Here is a 27297-nt window from a genome sequence, read left to right on the forward strand (position 1 = left end):
ATTTCAACGGGTAGAAATATAATAGAATAGTTGTAGTTTTTCAGTGTTTCTTCAAACACTTTAAATGTCAAAATTAAATACCGCCCGCCGACAGTATGTCTCTGATATTGTGTCTAATTATTAGGCTGGAGTATTCAATGTAAGCATTTACATCAAGTTGAATAAAGTAAATGGGTTTTATGGGGTAATTTGTGTATAACAGGCAGTAGAAAATTCTTTAAACTTAACTTTAGCATCGGTACTAATTATAATATGTGTCATAAGATTAGTGTGTCTGGCTGTTTATTGTACCTTTTCAATGTGAAAATATATTCGATGCACTTGGTCGTTTACAGATTTTATTTCATATGTCGTATGTACATATATCAGGGGCTGATAAAATGGTCTACGTAAATCATGTAGTATTGAGGTAAATCTACTGTTAATATTTTTTTGTTTTGGATATATTGGAAATTTCAAGCTTTAGTTATCGTTTTTTATCTAGTCCATCTTCGGAAACTTAGAAGCCCCATTATCAGCTTCTGGAATATTTGTTTTTATTTTTCATATGAAATGCTTTATTTACATTATATTATTTTTTGTGTGCATGGATAAGTTTTTCTTTACAAATCATGCATTATATTAAAGTATATGAAATTAATAAGTTTATTTTTGAATGAAGCTCAATGTTTAAAATATTAATTGAATTATGATAAAACACTTTGCGATATCATTTAGATTAATTGATTATGCCAGATTAAAGTTGTAAGCGGTCACTACGGTGCACATCGCACTTAGTGATCGGCGTGGGTGTTGCGTGTGGCGCGGGTGGTGCTCTGAGAAGGTACGGATAAACGAAATAAAAATAGGCATTCCTTTAACCAAAAAAACTTTAATTCATGTACTATAATGTTTATCTTATAACTATTGTGTAGTAGCAGTCGTGTGCTAGTCTTTCTTGCATAACTTGGCCTTAATAATGATCGCCAAACCAACGATGAAGACCACACAGCACAAAGCAATTATAATAGGAAAGAGAATGCTGACTAAATTTAATGGCATAAGCAGTCGATCCCTTAGCTGATCCATGAATACTTCTGGTAATAGAACACTCTGTAAACGTAAACGTATTGATGTTTTACAAGAAGAAATAAATATATTAAAAATATCTGTATTTTATTTTACGATTGTTTTATCATGTTTTGTAATACTGCTCAAGATTTTATTGTATAATAATTTTAACTTACCTCTTGTATCCATAAGATAGGTGTCAATGTAACGTTGAGATTGCTTGTCGCCGACACCGAGGTGATAGGGCGCAAAAAAACGTTAAATTGAGCGCGTTTCGCGCCGTTTAAAACTGTCCCCGTGTTCTGTCGCACAAAAAGATTTTTTAATACTCTAGATTTTTATAAAAGTATTTTTTATTTTGGTACTTAAAAAATAAAACTAAACGTGTACCACATAATAAGTATTGTGCGTTGAAAATTTTACAAAAGTATATTTTACTTTACAAACGGACATTTAAGTTTTTGAATTTCATTATCACCATGTTAGCCGATAGACTGCCACTGTAAAGCTAAAGCTTCCCCCAAAGATGGCCTGTCTTGCGCAGCCCGCATCTAGCGACTTCTCGCAATCTTGACTGTTAAATTCATATTAATAATTAGCTAAATACTTACAGGTTCTAATTCCAGTATTATTCTATGCTTTTCCTTGTCCGGACTTAATCCTATCACACCATTGGCATAGGTTGGATCGGCGTACAAGAAATGCGGATATGACAAAACAAGAGGCGCACCTGTGAATTGAAAAATATATCGTTTTTAATTATACCTAGAAAAATTATAAATAAATTGTTTCGATAGGACAGTGTGAATAAATTTATTGTATTTCCATTTTACAATTACATTATAGCCTGTATTACACCACTCGAATCTTTCATAGATTCGTACCACGTTATTCTCGGACTTTGAACAATCTTATTTATGAAACAGGTACGTGCGCGGGTAGAGATGCAAAATATTTGAATCTTAAGTGGCATTGATTGTTTGTCTCAAAGTGATTTAAATTTTCAATATTTTTACGTCTGTTGTCTTGCGGTCAAGGTCATATGTTTGCACATTTTGTAAAAAAAGGTCTTTCGAAGGAATTGAAATAACATCCTGTTTATCTTAAATCTGAGTAATTTTATTCAAGATGAACACCTGTTATTTACAGTGAATAATTGTTTCATAGGAGACTGTATCACAAAATTTTTGCGCAATAAAAACAACTAAAAATGTACGTAATATATCACTAATACCACAACAATGAATAAAATATAAAATTTCTTTTAAAAATATAATTATAGCTGATACGTAAGTATAGTTTTTTAACAAAAGCTCTGCATTTGTTGGAATTTGTATTACAAAACCATTAGTAATCTTAATTATGTTCACCTGGGTATGTCAACTATCTTTTAATAAAGGAGGCTTGTTTTGCCGTTTTCTCGTGTATAAAATGTAAGCATTATTTTTTGGTATCAGGCCACAATGTATATTTTATTTTTCTAATAAATTATTTCCTATAGTTTACACAACGTGTACAATGCTAACTGCATGTTGAAATAATTTTAATTCTTAAGATTCTGGAGTGGAGACCACGATCGGATTGCGATATATGATATCCACCCACAAGGTGGTCAGGCGTCCTTCTTAAGTCGTCCAAAGTTACAGGATACAGAGCGCTTCTAACAGGTTTTATTGGAAAGCTGTAGAGAAGGCGTATGCAAAGCAATGGACGTCCTACGACTAAAATTCTAATGATGAATTTTACTTTTTTATTTCAAGCAATGTTATGTAATTTCGGCATGAGGAAATAAGTCGTGTCAAACTTGCCTCGCGTAGTAATATAATAAAGTCCGATAACTTAAAAAAAAAACTTCGATCTTTTTATAGTTTGAATTAGTGTATAAATCTGAGTGAAGACAAAAATTCTGCATAAAGCGATTACATTTTTAAATCTTTATTGCCAGTTTATCGTGAAGTTTTTATTTTTGCAAATAAATGAAATTTTCGTAGAGCAATGTCAGAATTGTAAAGAATAATATACAACGATTTCACATCTGCTATAGTTAAATACTCTGTGTGTGGAGGATGTGGTCTTGAACGCCCTGATCCTTATGGTAAAACCTCGTTGCATACTCGGTTGTTGAGTTTGCAACGTGGTCTTATTATCTCTTTTTAAGAGCTACGTGCCAGCAGCATATGTCATAATTAGCTGAATAACACTGATGTATATTGTTCGGATGTTCTCGGTATGTGCTGATCGTGTTGGTCTACAGAAAAGACAGTGTGTTGAATATGCGCGATGCTTTTTTGATAGCATGCTGAACATGTTTATGGAAGCGTAATTTTTTGTCAATGATGATTCCCAGAAGTTTGAACTCGTAAACGGAAGGCAGTAATGGCCCGTTCTTTTTGAGCATCTTTTGGCTGTGGGTGTGAATGCAATAACTTGTGGTTTTTCGGGGCCAAAGGTTAGGTTACCACTTTCACTCTACTTCACCATTTTTCTTAGCACGGTGTTGGTTAATTCTTAGAGGTCATCAGCGCAAGTGTGGTGTGTGATGAGTAAGACGACGTCGGCGGACGCTTGTAAGTGGCAGCTATCAGATAGATCTATTTCGGGAAGCTCGTCCAGAATAATATCTAGGGAGACGACGACGACGGCCTCTCTGGATTGTTTGGCATCGCCGTGGTGTGTTGGTTTGTTCCTTGAAACCAAATTGGTGATCGCTGAGCTTGCTTGCAACATGAAGGAATGGGGCCAATTGGTCTGTGGAAGCCGAGAGATCTGTAGTCAGATTTACCAGCTTCGGTATGATCCTGACGTATACTTGTTTTCACTGCCGAGGAAAGTGATGTAATTTCAAACATCGTGGGATCGTGGAAGAGTGCTATTAGGTCAACGGATCTTTGTTTTTATAACAAACATTCCAATGCGCCCACGCACTAGCCAGAGCAGTTTACATCCATTACCCGGGAGAAGGACCCTGGCCTCGGTCGCGTTCACTAGCTAGGTGACGTCTCACGCACCGACGCATTCTCTTTGTGTCGGTTGCGTTCACCAGCTACGTGACGTTTATATCGCCTCGGACGTCAAAGAGGTAAGTGTTAAACAAATATTACAAAGACATTAATATTAAGTAGCGTTTCACTATAAGTTACAGTTCATCATTTTGCCAGTGTTCATAGTTCTATCATTGTGCATTCCTTATTATTTTTCAATTTGTTTATTTGTTTATGTTTTCTATTTTTGTTTTAAAATGTTTTAAAGTTTGTGACTCCGTTCTGATAGTAAATAAATACATTAAAATTTTATTTAAGTTTAACGGTTTTTTGATCCCCATATTGTGGTGGTTGTGGAAAAATATGTACCTAATCCGCCATATTGGAACGGCGTCCATCTTAAATTTTAAATTTTGACATAATCATCGTGTTTTACTAGTGTAGCCCTTTCATTTGATACCCATATTGAGGGGGTTAAGGAAAAATACGTAATCCGCCATTTTGTATCGGCGGCCATCTTAGATTTATAATGTTATTGATTTTATTATATTGTATTGTCATCTAAATTAAATGTGTGTACCAAATTTCAGATCAATTTGACAACGGGAAGGTGCTTAAATTTCAATTTCTAATTTTGATCCAAATAACTTCCGTACGGGTCGAACTAAATAAAACCGTTGAAAAAACACATCAACTGCTTTCGGCTTCTTCCCTCCCTTATCGCAAGCCATCTCAGGGCTTACTGTCAGCGGAGCAACGGAGGTTCGTTAGAAGTGTCCTGTCTGTGACGGCCAAGATGCCTTTAGTCGGGCTAAAAAGCCTGAAGAATCGTAGATAGTTAGATCTTCGCTTAATCGAAATATCGTGTCTAAGGGCACGTGATGTCGTTTAGCGGTATGTAATCGACAGTGTAGATGACTTCAGTTTTAAGTTGCTTCAAGTCTGTTGTGCACCAAAGAGGATTGGACCGCGTTTCAGCACCCCTGGTTGGCATTAAAAATTTACACACTGCGTGTACGGTGTCAGTGATTTGGTCTATAAAAATCCTTGGTCGTCTGCGTTAAAATCGAATATTTATGTGTCTAGTAGGTAAGAGTTCGTCATGATAGTGTGGAGTTCAGTCTTGAAGCTTGCCAAGTTAACTTTTTCGCTTTGATATTTGAACGCGGACGTACTGTTTCTCGTTTGGGAGGTTTTGTCGTGGTGTGTACTAATCGAGAAGTCGATAGCGTTAAGTTCTGAGATTGGGCATGCTTCTAGATAGACTCTCCAGTCGTTGATATCGTCTATGGCTGACAGCGAGCGCGATCGCTGCCCCATATAGGATGCCATTCGTTAAAGTCGCCCCCCAATGACGCAGCGAGATTCACCGACACTGCTGATAAAGTAATCTAAGCAATCTAGTGTTCTTAAATTGTCTTGGCCTGGTTCAACGTAAGCTGACATTACACAGAGTTTTGTCGGTCTGCAATCGAGTCTCACGACCGCTAAGTTGACTGTCGAGTACTGTGTCAGTCCTAAAAGATTAGGAACCAGTGATCCTTCCTTAATGAATATACATGCTTTGGCTCTGCCTGTAGGAGTAGGGAATTGGAAGATTTGTACGCCTTGAATATTATTAACAAAGTTAGCTGAGCCTGCATATGGCTGCGACACTAAAATAATTGAATACTCGCCGGCCATAAACTAGCGAATGAATTCCAGGAGTGCTCCTTTACGGCGGTCTAAATTGCACTGGATGGCTTTGATAGAGGTTCGATTGTCCATAATTGATCCTGATCAAGTCACTAATCTCTTCACGATGGTAACTATTGTACAAGATGGGGAAGTGGCTCTTTGTGCAATGTAGTCCACGGTGTTAAACTTAATATTACAAGCGGCGCAGTTGCAGCACTTGAGAGCGCTTTCCTTACGTGGGAATTCAGTCTCAGCATGCGTGCAATCCGAGCAATGCGCACGGCGCGGCGCTTCGCTCCGCCTGAGCATTGAGCCTTAAGGTGCCCGAACTGCAGATACAAATTACACTGAATGAACAGAGAGAAGTTGTCGAAGTGATGACTCTCTGGTGATCCACTCGGGCCCACCCCATCGCCTTGAAAATGCGCCACAGTCCGAGACTAAGGACGGAAACTGCGTTATATAATCTTAATTCAGTTGCGGTTATTGCGCTTAAATTTAAAATGAATATCGGCATCCGTGTAAGCCTTGATTTCCGGGTTTTGATGTACCGGTTTTGACGATAATTCATTGCTTGGAGTCTGACAGATATCCCCTTTAGCACCTATAAATATGTCTAAGTTTTGCGTTTTCTCCACTGTGACTTCCGACGAATCGGATTTTGTAAGACGCTGTGAGGCGTCTTCGCAGTCTCGGGCTGTGTCGAACCATACATGCAGTTTGTTGTTCGCAACGGAACTGCTTTAGTAAGAGCATAATTCGACTGTCGAAAGGAAATGCTCCTCCGGAAAGTTTCGGCCGCACGATGATGGCTGGGCGCGGTGTCGCTGGAAGTGCGGGTTTGTAGGTACCTGGATCGTATAGGACGGCGCGGTAGAGACCGGGGCAATGATCGCGGCCGAGATCGCCGTTGTGTGTACCACGCATGCAGGAGAAAAGCTCCTGGCGTAGATTGTTGACTGTTGCCTGAGCGCGTGTCAGCAGAGGCGGCGCGGCTTCTGGACGCCGCGGCCAGGTGACATGCTAGAGACTTAAACCGCTGTAGCAAGCAGCGCATGTTCCGCAGGCGGCGCGCACGCGGTAGTTGATGTTTCTGGAGTGGCGCGCTCTGCGGGCGATGCCGCTGGTGCGGCTGCCGAGCTTGCCTGGCTTATGTCGTGCTGGATGACGCCTGGTGAATTCTTAATATCCATCGAGATTCCGACCCTGGTAGCTTCCGTATTACTCACATCGAGCTCATATGGAGCAAGTAAATTACAGAAGAAAAAGAAAGAAAAAGATTAAAAAAAGATTTCGTGTTGCGAGGCAAACCACCTGACTGATACAATCCGAACCGACGCGGAGCGCGCGCCGTCGTCCGCGGGGCCCGACGAAATGTAAAACAAAACACTTGTAACTTTAGTTTAAATGAACAATGTCAGTGTTAGTGAGTTTTTCGACTATAGCGGGTTCAATTATGCACTGTTTTTAATAGTTTTTCACAACGGCACTGCTAATGCGTTTGCGCGTCTTTTGTCACATAAAGGATCGAGGTCGGAGAACTCTTTTTCGCATTGCGATATTTCTTACTCGGAGCAACACGAAAGCGTAACGTTTGGTTAGTCGGATATTGTAGCGCGAGTGGCGGGGATCCAGGTTATGGATAAAAAACATTTTTTTTATTCTACTCGGCGTGCATAAAAATTACCTTGTATTAACAGCTACCCATCTATTTTTTTTACAGCGATTACATGTTTTTGGTCAATATCATGATGCTAACTCACCTTCAAAATGGCAGCCTCACCTTCGGACCCTACATAAATTATGCTAACAATCTTGCTTTCTAGAAGACAATGTATGTTTTATTCACATTCGAACGGATTTACTATATTTCAATTTTGTTTTCTGCTAATACTAATTTGTCTTTTTTCCGACTATATTATCCGCAAGAATCATCTGCCAGCTTTTTGACCTATGTGCTATTTAGACCCAAATTTGATGGCGGTGACTGACGACTTGTCGCGAATTTCTAAGAAAGTCTATGTTTAGTAGTTATTCGTTGGTACTAGCTTACCTTCTAGTTATTGTTGTAAGGTAACAGTAGCTCATAGAAAGCCAACTTTTTGTTAAATTTGGTTTTGGACATGTTTAGGTGAAACATAAAAAAGAGAAATATAATTGCGGAACTTTCAACATGTTTTGTTGTATTGCGTTAAACTCATTTTCACGTACATATATACATTAAAAAAGATTTTTTTAGCTTTATGAAGAAAAAGCCCACAGTCAATAGTTTCTACGTACCGAACATTTGATTTTGCTTCCACCGTGCAGCTGTCTGTTAACAGCGACCTTCCTTAACTGTTTATTTGTAAACCAAATCGTTACGTTTGATTATATGAAGTCTGCCACTATGCTAACATTTGCACGTTCTTCTTATTTCGTTTTCACCGTTATTACTTTACTTCACTATCATTAACCTTCCTGTACCCGCGTTAAATAGTGTAACACTTGTACCCGCGCACGCTGTAACGGACCGAAACCTTAAAATCCGTAACTTTGATTTTTTGGGAAAACCTATTGGAAACTTATATAGTATTTAAAGTTAGGGATATGTTTAATAAATTAAACAATTTTTTTTACAATTATTTGCATTTATTATTGTGGCGCAGTCTTCAGAAACAGCCATTGAAAAACATTAGTTATTCTTACAAACTAAGATACAATGAACCAAAATTAAAATTCTTCTTCAACATAACATAAAGATCTTCGTAAATCTTCTAGATAACAGAACTAGGAATAATAAAATAAAATCTAATCCTCTTGACATTCATTACTATAGCAATAAGAGCAAACCATAACCGCGTGTTCCAAACAAAAATATTTTTTGCAAGTAAGGCAGTAGTAACGCGTTTTACGGTTTTTTTTCGAACTACAAAAGCTACAACGGCCTTGGCCTAAGTTGTTAGCGGTACCTGATGATTCTGGACCGTCTAGTTTGCAGATTTCAGCACACTTTTGTCGTATTATTCTCGGTAAAGAAGTTCTCGCCCATCTCCTCAACTGCGCGTCAATGAGTTCATACGACAGCTTTTCCATAAAAATTCTTCTTTCAATTTTTTTGTTAGGATTATTTTGTGAAAATATAATATATGTATTAATTCCTGCAACTTTCATCAAGCTATAAAAAACGGAGTCACCTTCTTGTTCGATATCCGTATTTTCTTCTCTTACTTCAACGTGATCTTCCACCTCGCTGTCATTTTCATCCTCGTAATCTGTATCCTGTCCAGCTTCATCCAACATTAGTCTTATCTGCTCCTCATTCGTTATCACGCCCATAAACGAAGCTCTAAAACAAAAATATTTTTTTTATTTCATATATAGCATAAATACTCTGAAATATCATAATAAAATTAAGCTAAAACTATGGTAAAAATGTATACGAGTAAACTTATTTACAAAAAATATGCAAACTATAAAATAAATCTACGAAAATCATGAAAAATAAAAAATATTACTCACCAAAAATAATAACACGTGTTATTATTTTACCCGCGCCGAATGACGCTCAGTTCACCCAATTGTGGCCCCCACTCAAGGTCACACGTCACGTCAATTTCAAGGTCGTATCAAATTAGGCAAGTACTAGAAAGTTCATTAAACTAGCATTATTCGTTCTTTATTTAAAATCGAAAAATCATTCTGTCGGTCTCTCAGACAAACGCGCGGGTATAGGAAGGTTAAGTAATATGTCACCATCAAAATATTCTTTATAATAAAAATATTCTTCTTTCTTATTATAGGCTGTTGCAAGCCTTTTTGAATCATCAATCAACATAAATTGTCGGCATTGTTAATCCCATAGGGAAGCTACCACCGGTTCGGAGGGCAGTTCTACCGAGAAGACCCAGCGAGAAACCCAGTTGCTCTTTACAAATTTAGTTTAACAAAGGTCCATGACAATAAGTAGCTTCCTGTACATTAACAATATTTAATTCCACACATTAACATCAGTTTGTATTCTTGGATAGAATATTAAACTTTTTTCAATAAAATGTTTTTAATATTGTTTTTAAATGTCACCTTACTTCACGTTCAGGACCGACGCTAGCGTTATCCGCTCGGACTTTAATGCAATTTTTGCTATAAGAGGGGCCACCATAATGGCTGGAGATTTCAACAGTAAGCACACTAGATGGCACCCCAATACCATCAACGATCGGGTGAGTCGCTAGACGCTTTCTTATACAAATTAAACTTTGACATCATGGGACCTACAGAACTCGCGCGCTATCCTAACGTCAAAAGGTATATGCCAAACGTACTTGACATAGCGATCGTCAAAGGCAATTAATGATGTTTCGGTGATTCACGAGGTTAACTTTGACCACCGCCGGTCATACTTCACCTGGGTGCCGCTCCCCAGGTATCACAGTGATAAAAATCGATATTAATTCGCACAAAGTCCGAAAATCTTTTTACGAAGCGTCCTTTTCCCCTGACGCCAATCGCGAATCCGTCACTAACATGACACCAACACTCATAAGATTTATATAATCTTTCGTACGGAATTGCTCAACACGAATTTCAGCGAAAGATCACTTTCGATGAGCTCTGTCAGACGACGTAAGATGCTTCCTGAGTGCGTACATGATCGTTTTCCGTCCGAATTAATCAGAAGTTACAATTGTCAACTCCAACAAGAGCGCAAGAGCGCATCGCCCAGGTTCGGAATGAAAGATCTCGCACTCTGGAAGATTCTTAAATCTCCCAAAGAGGCGACATGCTCTCCTTTGCCACCACTTCAGAGTCCGTACAATTCCGACCTTTCTAGACTAGGTAAAAACTTAGTGCCTGACCGGCAGCCTGGCAATCAGTCGCTTGTTGTAGCAATGCTATTCCAACCGCCTACCTGGGAATTCGAAACAACTCCATAAGGTGGACCATGGAGTCGGAATGCGCTCCCGGGAGCCCAGGTAACCTGCACTGAAGTTGGGGATGTTATTCATAATTTATGTCCGCATAAAGTGACTAGCTTCGATGGCATAACTAATAAGGTACCCAAACATCTTCCGATTGAAATAATCTAAGGTCTAGTCTTTGTTTTTAACGTGGCCATGATCTACGAATTCTTCCCGAAACAGTGGAAGATTGCGGAAGTCGTTGGTTCTTGAAGGCCTCCAAAGCCGCAACCAATTCCTTGTCCTATTGGCCTATTAGTCTCTTAAAGCCTTGGGAAAATCTACGAAAGATTAATCGTTGTTTGAGTTAGGGGATCCATGGAAGAGAAAGAACTTCCTGTTCCTGAACAGTTTGCGCCTAGCACTCCTGCCCTCATCAAATGAACCGTGTTACGAAGCATATACTCGCCAAGCGAAGGAAGGTGTCTAATTCTTTGGTTATTAATTTGTTATCTATCTTTAGTTCTACCGTTTTATTACAATCTTTAGATCTCCCAGTTGTATCAGTTATATAGGTAATGTTCAAGTTGTACTCATTTTATTATCAGAATTTAATATTTTGTTTCAAATATATACGGATTTTGCTTAAATGTATTTTTTTTAAATATCTCGGATAAAATACTGATTCACTTCAGGAAGTTCGAGCTACGATACCACTGCTTTATATCATATATATATCACCGCAGTATAATAAATTATATGAATTTTATGATATATATATATATATATATATATATATATATATATATATATTACAATATATATCATAAAATTCATATAATTTATTTCTACTGCGGTGTATTAACACAGTTGCGCAGTCAATTTTCGACATCTGGTAATTAAAAAGCGCCAACGCGATGTGTATACGCATGTTAACCTAACATTGTCTGAAGAATTTTAAAGAGACCGGAAATCCAAGGGTGAAACATCAGGGCTTTTGTTGGGTGCATAGTCACTTCTCAGCCAAACTTTTAATTTTTGCTGAGTGGCTAAAGTAGTGTGTGGTCAAGTGTTTTCATGATAAAAGATTAAGGCCCTTCTATTTATTAATTTCGACCTTCTTTTATCCAGCATCTTGCTTTGTATCAGTTGTTATCAGTAGAGATCAGAATCGATGGTGCTCTCAGCGGTAAAAGCTTATAATAAAAAATGCCCTTATGATCCAACCGTAAACACAGTACAACCTGTTCGCGTGTTAGCCCGATTTCAGAGTCTATCAATAAAGAATCACAAATTAGTAAGATTTGTAAGATTTCTTTCGGGAGTTCATGCGTCGTGTTAACTTTGTGTTTTTACTAAAACACACTTGACTTCCGAAAAGGGCTAGCGGAGTGGTTCAAACTTTATTAGTTAGTAATACATTTTTTTAAACACAATTAGAATCTTGGGTGCACATTTGTCTACTTAAAAATCCCTATTTAAGCTTCAATAACTGCGACAAACTTCACCCTTCGTTAAGTACTTCTTAAAAAGAGGTGAAATTCAACAATTCACGAAGAATTTCCAATTTGCTAAAGATTTCCGATAAGGCTATTTGAGAGTCCATCCGTGGTCTACTCAAGAACCTGGCCCTTGCGGCTATATTATAAAATACCACAGAGTGAATCGTGAATGCTCTTTACATTTTTACTAAACAATAAAAAAGTATTATGTGAAAATAAATATATGTTTTTTTTTCAAAGTTAGAAAAAGAATTTGCGCGCTTTCACGCACCATAAAATATAAACTGTCAATTTTAAAACAGTATAATGTATAAAATATTTATATATTCTTTGCTCTCTGTAAGCCAGTACGCTTTCTATTAAACTAGGGAAATGTTAAGATTGACTATTAGATTTGAGGTTTTTATTAAGAAAATGATAAATTTTCTGAAAGGAATCCTTTCTTAATATTTTTCACGACTCAATTGCTTTCCTTTCCTTTACTTCAAAGCAAGTTGAGATGAAAATATTTTCTACATTAATTAGTATCTTAGGGAACGACGCTGCTACGACGGATGTATTTCTGTGCCATTTTTAACGAGTCGTTTTTTTAAAAGAAAATTCTATGCACCTCTCTAAATTAAAACTCTTTAACTATTGCGTGTGCATGTATGGTATTAGTAGACTACGTCTGCAAGCCTTTTTGAAACTTACAGGATATTTAAAATACTAAATCCTACATAAGGAAAGTGTTTTAAAAAAAATCTGTATTCTTTGCTACGTGTAAATATATCATATTTGATACTCAGGAACAAGTATATCAGTTGACTTGTCTTAACTATATGTGCAATTTTTATACTTGCGTGTGTGTGCGGGTATAATTTAATAAGATATTCATTATTAAATCCAAGCTTATGGTGTGAGCTTATGTTCGTCATTAACAGAGTGATAAGGGAATCTCAAACAAAACTGAGAAGTGGATAACGCTTTGTCATAAAAACTTAATCACAGAGAAAAATAATTAATTCTACGCGTAACTATTTTTAGTAAATGTGTGACAAATTATCAAATTATTTTTGTATCCATCGATGATTTTAAAATGTCGGTGTAAATAAAAGTAAAATTTATCGGAATAATACCTTTTTTTTTAAAACAAAGTGTAATATGGGGAATAAAACGCTGACACGAAAGTTAAAAATAACCCCAGCCTGTTGCTCTAGCAGAACAAAGGCATAGGTGCTGCGTGGGTATCGGACCACGTGCCTGGCAAACTGACCGACCTGTTCGCTCAAACGTATTGATTTTTAGTCTCTAGGTACATACTTAATGTCAAACAAAATATGTATCTATGGAGTTGCTATAAAATTGTTATTTATTTCACTTCACAAATATTAACCTTTATCAATTCCGCTCTATGTTAATGCAATAGCTCATGAATAACCAGACTTTCATTATTTTGTACAAGCTGAAAGATTATCAACGCGTGCTACCTACACAGGTAGACGCGATAAGCCATTAAAAGGATTAAGAGAAAATCATAAAATTAATTGCCAAAAGGCCTTTTAATACCAGGTGCAATAAATATTTTAATACCACGACTTCTATGGTCCATAAAAAATGTAAACAATAATATGATAAAAATTATAATATAAGCAGGTGTTCTTATCATTATATCTCTACCCCAATTATTTACAACCACTGAAAATTGTCAGTGTGCCGTCAAATTTTAGAAAAATACATTTTTATTTCTGTATTTTTTCTTTTAAGGAAAACTTCAAAGAGTTCGAGCGAACAAAGATTTTGTTGTTACACAACTATGTATTTTATATTATTTGTAAAGTACGAGGTAGATATAGGTGGCAAAACAACACTAAATTCTTTTCATAAAATCCGCACATATTCTGCAGTCAAGCATTTGAAGATAAATAATATAAGAGCAACCAAGAAAAAGCGTGTTAGGATGAAACAAACAAATATACCATGTAGTATAAATTGGTATCATTACAATGAAAATATAATTACATATTTACTATTTGATATATGTTATAGTTTTACTACTGAATTCGTATAATTTATCTTTGTAGGTAATTGTCCGTTAATAAGACATTAAAACAATAAATAAATTAATCAATTTATTTTATTTTGCTAATGAGCTCTCCTGGCTTATAATAGTAAAGAGTGGGTCTAGGTAATAAATAATAATAATAGATAGGAATTTAAAATGTTTCCATCCATTATATAAATATAAAACAAAAGTTATGCCCGAAATACGTATACGTAGAACTATGGGGAGGCTAGGAGCGGCCAAGCGAAAATTATGTGGTTTTACCGGGTCGATGCAATAAAGTTTGACATTGAGCTTCTGCTCTTGACTCTATGAAAGGGACACGGGCATAGGGTGGAGACAAGGAAAGGGGATTAGAGGTGGGTATCACTTCCATCTTTCTCCTCGCGCATATTAAAATTAATTAATTTCAAGGTAAATTCGTTTTTACAGCCATTTTTCTCTCCAACGTCTTATTATGAACATTAACACTTTATGTACAGTACTTGTACAAGATCTAACTAAAATATAATATAAATAATATCGCTCAATAAATTTGCAACAAAATTTTGAACAGGGGACAATGTTTTTCTTCAAATTTGGAATCATCTAGCTTAGTATGAACCTAATTATAACAATTTTAAATTAATGTTTAGATTCGCACAATATTCAAAAAGAAATTGAGGAATTTTAGTGTAACATTTTTTACGAATAATGGTTGAGACTTATTTAATGTATACCTATCCCTCGATTTACACGGTACTTGATTTACACGTTTTCGCTTTTACACGGTTTTCCAAATAAGTTTTTTTTTGTTTTAAAAACCGATTATCATCACTCATAATGTAAATATTTCTGCTTCAAACATCGAATCGGCACAAATAACTTCGAGTGATGAAAGTGAATTCGAACCTTCGTATCCGAAAAAAAATTAGAGTAATTTCTTATTCGTTCTTCTGTTTAATCACAAAAAGTTTGTCCGTAATATATTAAATATTTTAACTTGTCAATGCATTTTTTTTATTTATGTGTACACCTAAAATTATTGAAAAAAATCACAACTGAAAAATCACACAGCAAAATCATGCATTTTCTGCAAGTTTTTGATTTACACGGTTTTGACTTGAAAATTTTTAATTTTCCATTTACACGTTTTTCTCAGGAACGTATCTACCGTGTAAATCGGGGGATAGGTGTAATTAAATAAGTCATAAACAACTTTTACTTCTATTAAAATAAACAATCATTCAACCATTGTATAAATTTAACTACCAAAGCAATATGTGAATAATAACTACTTAATTCAGTGTATACTAAATAGGAACTAAACGAAAGAAAATACAATAAAAATTTTCCTAAAAAACTGCACCTCATCGTTTTGTCATAGCAAATTTGCATGCACGCAGAAAAAGGACACAGGTGAGCTACCATTTTTAGACAATTCGGACGAACAGACGCTCGATTGAGCACAAGCGCTTTGCTCACACATAGAATAAAAACACGTACAGAATACATGCTGGGTATTCTCCTTTATTTAATTTCATTTCATTTCTAAAGTATTTAATTAACCATTACTACGTATTATATTGTCGTAAATTGGAAGGCGTCATTTTAAAATGTAAATAATATCTCGAGATTTAAATTACCTTTGAAATAATTAAAGTAGTTTAAATAAAAAGTTCTGATTTCATCAATTTACAGAACAAAACACGATTGCGAAGTAAGATTTGCCTGCACTGGTTAGCTAAATTTCCGTCCTGAGTTATTTGAATAGATCCAGTACTAATCCAGCAAATTGAAAAAGTATTACCCAGACGAAATGGGAAAACATTTTATTAGATAGGAAATCTTAAAATGTTCCATTCGAGTATTCGGATCCTTTTGCTAATTGGATTTATAACATCACTTGGAATGTGAAAAATTTGTTTTACATGTGTTATTAAAATACAAAATCATTTTGATTTTATTCCATATTCATTGACTTATGATGGCAAATCAATTTGTCATTATATTTTTATAGAATTACTGAAAGCGGAGGTCAGATTTATCAGGATTTAACAGTTATAACTTATATTAATTTTATGTTATAAAAAATCACATTTTAATTTCCTTCAAAAGTTCCTGTTCAGAGAAATTGAAATCAAAACTTATTGGGTTGGTTTTTAGCATATTATGTTAAAAAAAAAAAACAACTTTATAGTCAGTCATGCAAATCTTATACAATAGTAGTTATATAAAGTAATAATTATTAACCAAGTTAACGAGGCTATTGGCGAGACGCACAAGAAATTTAAGAATAAACAGCTTGGTGTTTCTTTTTCACCTTGCTGATCAAATACTGATGGTAAGTAGAATTTGCATGCATATTATGTAAATAAATAGCTTTAAACTTTTTAGATTTTCTTTTATCATTTGTTTCCTTAAATTATATTTAAATATTGAAAAGCGCGTAAGTGACTCCCTTAGCGACCCAGACATTATAATTTTTTTCTATCTTTCACGTCATGTAAAAAAGATGAGTTCAGCAAAATGAATATTTTTATCAAATTTCAAATATCTACGTTCCAGAGATTGTGATAATTATTTAAATAAATGGAAATTTGTTTTATAAATTAATAAGTAGTTTTAATAATTTTATAAATAGATAAACAAAAGATATTAACAGGATTGAAGTTAAAATTTGAAAAGATGCCATGGTAGAAACATCTGTAAGGATAAATAATAAAACTTGGTTACGGTACTCGTTAAAAAAATAAACTCGCTTCGACACTGACAGGTAACAAACCGGAAATCGTTTTGTATATCCCGATTTAAGCTGAAACTTTAATATTTACGTCAGTGCACGGCATTGCGTTATTGATTTTCAGGGCTTGTAAGGGTGGCACAGGGTGGTCGGGGCGATGGAGTTGTGGGCGGTGGAGATCACGCTTACAGTTTGATTATATAAATATATATACATATATGTCCGAATATATTTGATGACGCATTATGCACACAGCGCAGCAAAAGTACTGCTTTTATTTGTGGTAAACAATTTTATATACAGATTTAATTAACTTTATACAACAAAATCTAAATACATAACTTGTTTTAATTACAATTAAATTAAATGTTTTTTTTTTTATATAACAGTAACTTAGTTACTAAAATATTCATTAGGTTTTTAAAATTATTGGCAAAAAGCTATACTTGTTAGTAGGTTTCCATTATTTTTACTGAAATATAAGTTTGAGTTCAGGCTGATACTACGAACCTTTGCTTTGTGCTTCTAGTCCGGTTTTTGTATGTTTTTACATAAAGTTTTGTTTTGTTAATAAAAATCTTACGTGTTAATTCAGTTAATTTAAGAAAGATTTTTTTTAACCGCTAGTGATTTAGTCCCTTAAAATATATATTATAATTAACAATAGTTTATCCAAAGATAATCTGAAGAAATTACAAGTTTCTATTACTCCTTCACCAAACCGATAGCGTTTCAACGAAAAACGTTTCCCAGCTGCGTACCTTAATAATAACACAAAAAGAGGAAATCCAATGAGGCGATGTGTAATGTGTTCAATGTAGATAAGTTTAATGCACTATGTTTTGAAATGTATCACACCAAAAAAATTTATTCTTTATTCTGGAATTAATACATTGTAATACTCTAAAATTTATTAGATAAACCAATAATTTAGAAATTTTCAAGTTTTCATTTGTTATTCAAATTACTAATAATATAGATTGTAATGTAAAGCACTCTCGTCACAAATGTGATTCAGTGTCGCCGCAAGTCAGAGCCGGTGATGTTCATTCTTCTCTAGCCGTCGACGCTCGTACTGATGTGATTAGGAAGGTCGTCTATCCTATCCACTTTGTATGTGGGAACGAAATAGCGAATTGTGTGTATCATATCACAGCATAATTAGCTATTTCGATCGTACTTTTTTACAACGAAATTTTACTCTGTACTCGATCTATTTCTTAATAGCATAGTTTTGTAATTTTTATATATATATTATGAGTAATATTGTGACTAAACCATATTATGGAGAGCACCTATTAACCACGATTTCCAGTGGATGATAAAAGAAATTTAAGTAGTAATAAAAGCAAACACAAGTCAGAGATTAAACCCGATACCTAAATAAGTGAAATGTAGTTTCAACCACTAGACAACATAGACTTTACAAGTATTATAAATGCTAAATTCAGAATTAATGTGGCTTACAGCGCACTGAAAATTATAATATAAATTGATACTTGCGTAATGGTTAAAATATTGATTTGAATTGATCATTGAAATCAAAATAGATATTATAAAAAGCGCTACGAGAAACATTGCAGGTGAGTCTACGTGCTACCCGTGTGGAGAATTCAAAGAGATCTATTAAGTAAACTTTGAAAGTTGGAAGTTACGGAGCTGACTTTAATGTATAAAACTTGCTCTGCCTTTTGATAAATAAATAAGGCAGAGTACAAAAATACTCCTGAGATTATTTTAAAATATCATTCTTAATTGATTTCACGAAAATTTCGTGTCATTTTAATCTATGGTATAAAAATCGGACGGAATCGGACAAAATAAAATTAACTTCAACTAGGATGAAGCGACATGCCCAATGGCAGGGTGAAATCCCGTCCGATAAAGGTGGATGTACATTACTTGTCCACTTCAACAGTTTAATTGTAATATAAATAGAACCGAACTGTTCTGTCCTATTATAAATATTGTAAATCCTGTCTACTTTGTAAGCTTAAAGTAATTATTTCTATTTACTGACCAAAAATTTTATGAAAAGCATCAAATAACTAAGCGCCATTTAAATGTTCTTTATATTTATTTTCTAAACTTTTTGGGTACTGTCTAATCCTGCACACGAATACAAAATGTTATTTCAATCGTATTTACTAATTAAATTATTGTATCATAAATAATTTTGTGGCGTCAAACAGATTACAAATTAACACACTTGAAATCAATATTAACTTAATACGTTTTTTTTTCTTATTTTTAAATAAAATTTCCCATAAGCATCGCCGTATTTCGGCAATGCAAAATAAGCATTAATGAAAAGGTGCAGAAAAGGATCAATTATGTTAAGTGTATGTTCTTAAGATAAGTAAGCCATTGTCAATGTTTCATGAGTACATTGATGATGGTAAGGTCAATAGTACAGTATTTAAACATTTATAAATCCTCATACACTCCGGAGTAGTAACCGGTTTAACAAGATGCTATGCCGTTGACCAACCGTTTTGCCGGTTACCGTAGATGTCAAACGGAGAATATTAATTATCATAATTAACCTTAAAAATGATATGACAGAAGGGGTAAAGGTCACAATGTGAGGTAATAAATCATAGTGAAGAATACTCGTATACCTACACCATGATGGATTGTTAGCATCAAGATGCCGTACGAGACCAATTCGCCCCGCAATCCTTTTGTAATTAACAGATTTATGTTCCACGCAAACAGGCAAGGATGTGTAAAGCATTAAAATTTTAATTACGACATTTAATGTTTTATAAATTAAGGAAAACAAATGAAGCATACAGAGGAAGTTCCGATCATAAAATTACTTTACATTCTTGGTATGAAACGAAAAACTCAATTAACAATTAAACAGAAAACTTTCTATGTAAGTGTTAAACCTGGTCAAAATTAAACTGTCTGTTTCAAGAATTAGTAAGTTTAAATATTAAGGATAAGACAGAAAACACCAGAAAAAAAAAACAAAAAGATAAGTAACATCTCATTAAGTAGCAATGTGTAAATAGTAATTGATAATAAGCAACCAACGGAAAAAATAAAGCAGTAATAAACGTTCATGCTCGAGTTCAAATTAAGATATATATGAAAAAACCATTTACCCTGTTTAAAAGGCTCCAGCCATTTGGTGGTATAGGATTTCACGTGGCTTAATAAAATAACTGTCTGTTTCTAAGAAAATCCTAATACACTAAGCTTTTTGCTTTAGGCTTGCTCGTGATTGAGATTGGGAAACTGGAAAGTTTTGAATTTAACAATCCCGTTTGGCATTACCACTTAATTGCATTTCACTTTTCATCGGAATAAATCCTATATACCGTCTTTCCTTACTCTATTAAAATGATTAATATTTTAAATGTTCTGGTCATATCATGACATTTGGCGCGTTGATTACGGAAAAAAAACAAACATTAGAATATTGGCAAGGCTGATGGAATTAACACTGATGTAAGTTTTAGAGGAAAAGTTAAAATTGTTAGGTATTTTTTAAAACATTAATAATAGTCTTTTAAAATAGAAGTGAAGGTCATATATAAAATATATATTACTAACAAACTTTTACATATACACTTTAGATCTTAAAAATGTTTTTCTTTGAATATTGATAAAATTTATCTCATGTGAAAATTATAATTTCCCGATTGAACACATTCGCACTTAAATTTTTATTAAGTAGGTTAAAATAAAACAATAAAAATCACTGAACATTCGCATATTTCTTTGCAAAGCGCATTGGAGTATAGATTGAACAAAAATAAAAATAAATTGACTTATACGCATACAAAAATAATGGACGTTTTAGGGTACAAATGTGTATAAGTTAGTTTTACAAAAAAAATGTTAAATAAATAAAACAATAAACTTATTTTCCATCAATTATAAAATGGGTTGCTCTTAATCATTTATAAAGTCGTAAACATGCATACTGAGAAATTATTGAGTAAATAACAAACAAAGAATAAAACAGGTTTCAAAAATTTGGATAATTATTATATAAAAAATCACAGCGTTTTTAGTACTGCTTTTCACTTAATTTATAAGTGGTTTCGTTATTTAAGGAATATTCTTTTTTCCTGGCGATGGGGTCGTTCCTCCCGAGAAGATTTTAGCGTTAAAGTTATTAGAGAACAAAAACTTATAATTTGGTATCTGGGGACGTTTGGTGGGATTTAAGTAAAGATCAAAAATCGATAAAGTTTTCTTTGGTATTGATGGCGAAGTAAATATAGTGTTCTCTGTAGTTACTTGTGTTTTAATATCTAAAGTTGGCTGGATAGTAGGTTTAACTTTAAAAGCAGTGTCTGATAGAATGTTTTTCACGGTGGTTGTGGATTTAGCGTCATAAGTAATATTTAATGAATTAGTAGAGGAGGGCAAATTTCTTGGTGTCGTTGTTAAAGGAGTTACGAACTGTCTTCTCTCGTTTTGATTCTGGTCTGGTTCTGGAAAAGAACTGTTGCTCCATGTAGACTTTTGTGAATTGTCTGGTTTTTCGTCTCCTTCTAGAATATTTGCAGTAAGTCTTTCATTGTTTTGGACCCGATGTCGCCTCCATGTCTCTATTGTTGTACTGTTGAAAGATTGAGGCTTTGAAGTAGTAAATTGGTTCGTCGATAATGTTGTATACAATGTTTCTTTTCCTTTCGATGTGGCATTGTCTGAATCTAAAGCGTTTACTTGGTTTTTGTCTACTTTTGTTGTAAGTAAATATGATCTCTCCGAGATCCCAGTCATATCTGATTGTGGTAGCGCGTGTTGCGAAAGTGTGGTATGTGATTTCATAGGGTTTTCAGTATATGAAATACTTTTTAAGTCAGGCGATTTAGTTGTCAGATGACTATAGTTTTCCCAAAACGTTTTTATTTTATTTTGAAGTTTTTCAGTTTTATTGGAAAGTGATGCCTCGTTAGAATAATGAATTTGACTAGTGCTATATATTTTTCGAGTGGTTGCTGATGAATAAGGGGTACTTAGTTTTGGTGTTGTGAAAGGAGTAGTTGTAGCAAATGGTGTAGTCTCACAACATGTTGCTTTTGATTTTTCTGTGTTTTCTTCAAATACATTTCTGGTCGGAACCGTGATTATTGAATGAGAATTATGAATGTTAATTGAAGTTCCAACAATCGTTGTTGGCCGTAGTGTAGAAGAGACAAAAGAATTTTCATTCAGTGACTTACTTTTATTATTTTCCGTGAAAATTTTATTGGATATCTTCATTCTACGTCTAAACTGATTTGTCTCAATAATTCTCCATGGTTTCACTGGTTTATATTGCGGTTCAGAAGGCAGAGTCGTCATGAACGTAGTAGGTTTCGGCGTTGTCAAAGGAGAAAGGAATCCATAATCAGGAGTTTTATTAAAATCAGGAATTTTTAAATCATCCACATTATCAATTTTGAAACGTGACCAATTCACTTTAGGTCTTCTGTTGTAGTCTCTTTCAAAATCTTGTTCATATTTTCCGCGTAGTAATGATACCACAGAAAGGAACAATGGTTTTGGTTCGTCACCTTTAGGATATGTTACACTTTGCACTGGGTTCGAAAAGTTTACGTTCACTGTAGGATAAAAATTGAATTCGTACGAAGGACGCGCTCTGCCTTCACTTTTATAACTTGTGTCTTTCAATGACATGTTGCAATCGTCCAAATATTTTTTCGCATAGTGTTTACAATAATGTGGATACACCACCCAAGCAAGGAATCCATTTCCCTGAAGCCGCGTGTGTTCCTCGTAAATGCTTAAAGCGCATTCTACATCGTCAGAAATGTCATCGTCCCGTAATGCCGAGCACGGTAGTCCGCACGCCTTGCCGGCGCCACACCAATATATTTCGCTTATTTGCAACAGCCCGTGGTCTCCGCTGGAAGGGTTGCGCGCGGCAGTATCGAATCGAGATTCGTGGTAGGCAATGCATACCCACGTGGCGATGTGGTCTCGTCGTACTCCGAGCTTGAGAAGGTCGCGTGCGAGTTCGCAGCGCTCGTAGATGCGCGCACTGACGAGCGCAAGAAACGAACTCACTAACAACGCCGCGGCATACATCCTAACGCGTGTTTGCATGCATGGACAGAGCGTTCGCTTTTTTACTTCACCTCTGTGCACCTCCCGCCGCGCGCCCGCACAAAATCGGTGTCACGCCCGTATGTAACAATAATTTTAATTGTTCGTGTTTAAGCTGCCGAGCATTTTGGATCGCGGAAAATTATATTACAAAAACGATATGGATGTGACACTAGTGATTAACATCGACTAACGGAAACTGAGCGGGCGATGGCCAAAACGTAGTAGCTTGCCTTGAAATAGGCGCGTCGTTTGATTTGTGATATTCGTTATGCACTGGCATATGTAAAATTGTTACATATGGAAAAATATGATTGCAAGAGTCTTAGTTCACAGGAGCATCGCGTAAAACTCACGGTGAGTGCAATAAAGCTCATGTTTCAAAGAGAAGTCGTTTATCTAGCAGCACTCAATCTAATCTGCTTTACTTTCCTAGGAGTATTGAACTATTCAGGAAATCAATGTAAACTTGCTTTGTCTAAACAAATTTGCCCAATTTTTTAATTTTCATTATTTCACTGCATTTACACGATTGAGTTCATGAGCGAACTTACAGTAAGTGACTTACATCCTAATTAATAAATGAACGTTGACACCAGTCGAGTGAGTTATTTCATCGTTGCTGGCTACGCCGTTACATTGCCTAAACGTCACACGTTTAGTTAATTAAATACTTTACATTTTCATCTAATAAAATAGTTCCTTGTGTCCTGGCAATTTTCTTATATTAATGACAATTACTGCACAGCGTGTATACTTCGTGCGAAAATAATAATTTAGCACACGCACGAGCTTTTAACAATTCCTTGCTTGTGTTTCAATGTTTAAATTTTATACCGTAATGTATATTATAGTCAAAGGCACTATGTCTGAGTATTTTAAAACTTATTTGAAATTACGAATTTCGTGGTATCTATTTTGAGGACGACTTTTCCCGGAAATCGCAAGTAAAAGATTCACGCGTAGCTCGTAACTATGCGAATTCATTTAGTTTTTAATATAGTGGGATATAAAATGCCCACGACCGGCATTTTATTAAACAAAAGAGTTTTTATTGTAAAAGATACCTAGATTATTCAGAAAAAAATGTGCACTTGTGTTCATTTTGTGGGCATCATTTGTGGAAATAAAGTAATAACCATCCTCCTGTCAGCCGATAGACGCTCACTACAAGACTTACTACCACTAAAGATTACCACGATAACTTATCTTTTGATGCCCGTATCCGGCGACTTCCCGCGACCTTTACTATATGGTCGGACCATCTAGTCGATAGAAATAGCAACGCAGCGTTTACCAGTATATCGCGGTCGCCACTCAAAAACCTAAGGGCCTTAATGGCTGTCGACTACATTGAAGAATTGCTCGATATTCGTTTCAGACGAGAAATTATTTGAGTTATATCGGTAACCTTGGTCTTACTGAGGCTCCCTTCATTTGTGATTCAATCTTGCAACAAAAAAAAAACAAAATCACTGGATTCTAGTGTCAGTCCACATTACGTATGTCAATATAATTTGTTGAGTTCGAAGTAAACCATCGACGGAGGGCCAGCATGCGCTATTTTCATTAGAGTTCATAGCAATTGAGTTGCCTTACAGCGAGGTTACCTATCGCATTCGTGCAGTAAAGAGCACCTTATGAAGTTAGTAAACAATAAAACGCTGCACGTTTCCCCAGACGCTCATGTCTAGCCGCTACAGGTTTACTAAACAACCTTCATAGTACAATGTACACAGACTTCGGCGTTTATGTTACTAGCTATTAGCACTGTGGAAATAAATCTATCATTTCTGTGTAATATACTAATATTGTGTAATTCAAAGTTTTACGTGAATTTGTGGTATATTTTTAAAATTGATTGAGAATTTTGCTGAAGTAAGGATTAATTTACAATAAATCTTTTTAAAACAACTAATCGACCGTTCCTTGCCAATTTTTTTCAATCATGCCAGCCGATAAATGCCCATTGCAAAACATAGGCCCCCAAAAATCCCTAGAATGTCTTGCGCTGAGCGCATCCCTGCCTCCTTTCCGCAACCTTGACTCGTCGACGACGTGTCGGTCCACGTCGCGTCTACAGGCTCGTGGTCGCCACACGAGAACCTTTTAGCCTCAACGGCCGTTGGCTGCACGAAGTAAGGTCACAAAACTTCGCGTCAATTAAAGTTATTTTATAATGTGTAGTCATATTTTATTCATTCAACAAATTAAAAAAATTCAATAGTAAAGTAATTGTAATTAGTAATATTCGTATAAAGTGTTAGGAAACTCACCGACACAGTTGAATAATTCCATAGCACCTTTCAATAAGCAGCCATTGTCTTTGTTAATACCTTTGGTGACATTAATGCAGAAGCATCCGTCATCGTTATCCAACAGCCATTCGTTGGCCGCGAACCTCACCGCTGGGATCCCCGCATATTCAGTATCATACTGATACCTAATCTCGACAGACCTGTGTAACAATCGTTATTATTTTAAATAAGCTGTAGAATTTCGTAAAACTTTAGCTGACCTTTACTCAATAAGAAATATTGCTACCAAGTTTGGAATCTCTAAGCCTCATGGCTCTAGAGATATCGTGAGGAATCAGAACAAATGTGGATCTCTATTTTGATGTCAAATATTTTTATTTATGAAATAAAAATTTAAATATAAATCGGATTCTTTATAATTTTTAATCTGTATTATATTTAAGGATTTAAACATTATAAGCGTTGTTTTAAACCCGTAAACGTCCAGAATTCGATAAACACTCAGAAAGCAGCTTAATGGGGAATAGTCGGAAATGAAAGTAAACACTAGTGGGAGAGATATCAAAGCGGTTTGCATTTTGTAAATATTAATAAAAAATCCAATCCGACATTGCTTACTCTGACCTCTCCCGTTTACTTGTTTCTTTACAAGCGATCGTTATAAACACTGCATTTACTATAAAAATAACTAAGGGATAATACTAATAAGGGATAACAATGAACTCGAACTATAATTGTTTTTTTTTATATTTATAACATTAATCGCCACAAAAAATACTAATAAACTTATATATATACACTTTGAAAGATACAATAATTAGTAACACCTGTGCCCATAGGATGCTAAAGAGTAAGTAAATCTATTAAGTGTTTTTTTGTGTATGGATGTGATATAATTAAATTTATATATCTAAGTGATTATGATCAGTGATTCTGTGTTCGTAATGAAGATCGAGGAAACGTTTAAATTATTTGATTTTTCCTTTTTTGTTAAATATGGATAGAAGTAACCTGACTATCACTTACGGAAATAGTATCAATTGACGTTAATTAAATCTGATTGGTTCTCACAATATATTCGTTTGATACTGCGCCGATGTATTCCAACTAATTAATTTACTATAAGTATGTATATTGACGAATAATATAGACTTTTTGTCATATTGTAAATATGAAAGAAACAAGAAGTTGGAAGCTGTTCATATGTATCTAGTGTTTAATTTAGCTATATGTGCGCAATGATATATCTGTATAAATTCACGTAAATGATCGTACTATTATGAGAGTACAGGAATAATTATGTTGAGCGCATTTCAGGCTGAGAGTTATGCATGAGCTAATCACAGTGATAGTTGCTTTGAGCTCTACCTGACGTTCACATGATTGGATAGTCGATTAAATCTGAATTCAGCGTACTGTCACATTATTTCCAGGTGTAGCACAAAAGACCATTTAAAGGCCTAAAGAGCTGACGGTTGGAAAATAGCTTTATTGAAAAGAGTATTATTGTATTAGTAATGTAAGATGAAAATAAATAAATGCGCTTTGCATTTCAGTTAACGTAACAATGACTGAAAGTTTCATTTTAAAAAATCCCTTCCAATCCTGCCTAGTGCTCACTAGAGCAAATGACCGGGATATCTTTTTCTTCTGCATTTCTATTTTAGGTTCATAACCCTATTTTTTCTTTTGTGTATACTGTTTGATTTTAGTATTTGTTTGTAATTGATTTTGCTAATTATTTTGAACTAGTATGTAAGTTTAATATTATTATAACAACTACAAGATCACCTTTAAAAAAAATGACTACCACAAGTCACCCAGATTAAGGGGGTAAAATCTTATACAGAGGGAACCATACCGTGCCTATCTGTTTCCTCACCGCGTATTTTTATGAACGCGTGGACAAATATAAGTACATTTTGGTCACTAAAAAAATTACTATTTTTAAAATGATCATTATGCATATTGAATAATACTATGGTTTCACGTTACAAACATGTTACTGTTATTAAAACATGAAGCAAATTTACTTGTGAACTTTTTAGGTAAACGAAAAAATGAAGTCCAACCTACTTCAGAGCCTATCGTTATATGTTTTAATACCA

At 34.8% G+C, this 27297-nt stretch overlaps 2 protein-coding genes across 2 annotated transcripts in view; both read right to left on the bottom strand.

Annotated features, from left to right (window-relative positions):
* Window positions 1–859: 859 nt before the first annotated feature.
* Window positions 860–27297, bottom strand: part of Snmp2 (Sensory neuron membrane protein 2) — a 42261-nt gene continuing 15823 nt past the window's right edge. The window contains exons 6-9 of the mRNA XM_068777141.1: window positions 25208–25389; window positions 1662–1780; window positions 1227–1352; window positions 860–1092 (exon numbers count right to left, since the gene is read on the bottom strand). Of these exons, the coding sequence (XP_068633242.1) occupies window positions 928–1092; window positions 1227–1352; window positions 1662–1780; window positions 25208–25389 (592 nt within the window). The 3' untranslated portion in view covers window positions 860–927. The remainder of the gene's footprint in view (window positions 1093–1226; window positions 1353–1661; window positions 1781–25207; window positions 25390–27297) is intronic.
* On the bottom strand, window positions 20667–23082 carry LOC137933254 (uncharacterized). The gene has a single exon (XM_068777129.1). It carries the CDS (start codon window positions 22929–22931, stop codon window positions 20922–20924), a length of 2010 nt encoding a protein of 669 aa, XP_068633230.1. The 5' UTR covers window positions 22932–23082; the 3' UTR covers window positions 20667–20921.

Source organism: Battus philenor, unplaced genomic scaffold (assembly GCF_028537555.1).
Source record: "Battus philenor isolate CCGP_79_NKW_IND1 unplaced genomic scaffold, ilBatPhil1.0.hap1 SCAF_1, whole genome shotgun sequence".
In the NCBI taxonomy this organism is placed as follows: Eukaryota; Metazoa; Arthropoda; class Insecta; order Lepidoptera; family Papilionidae; genus Battus; species Battus philenor.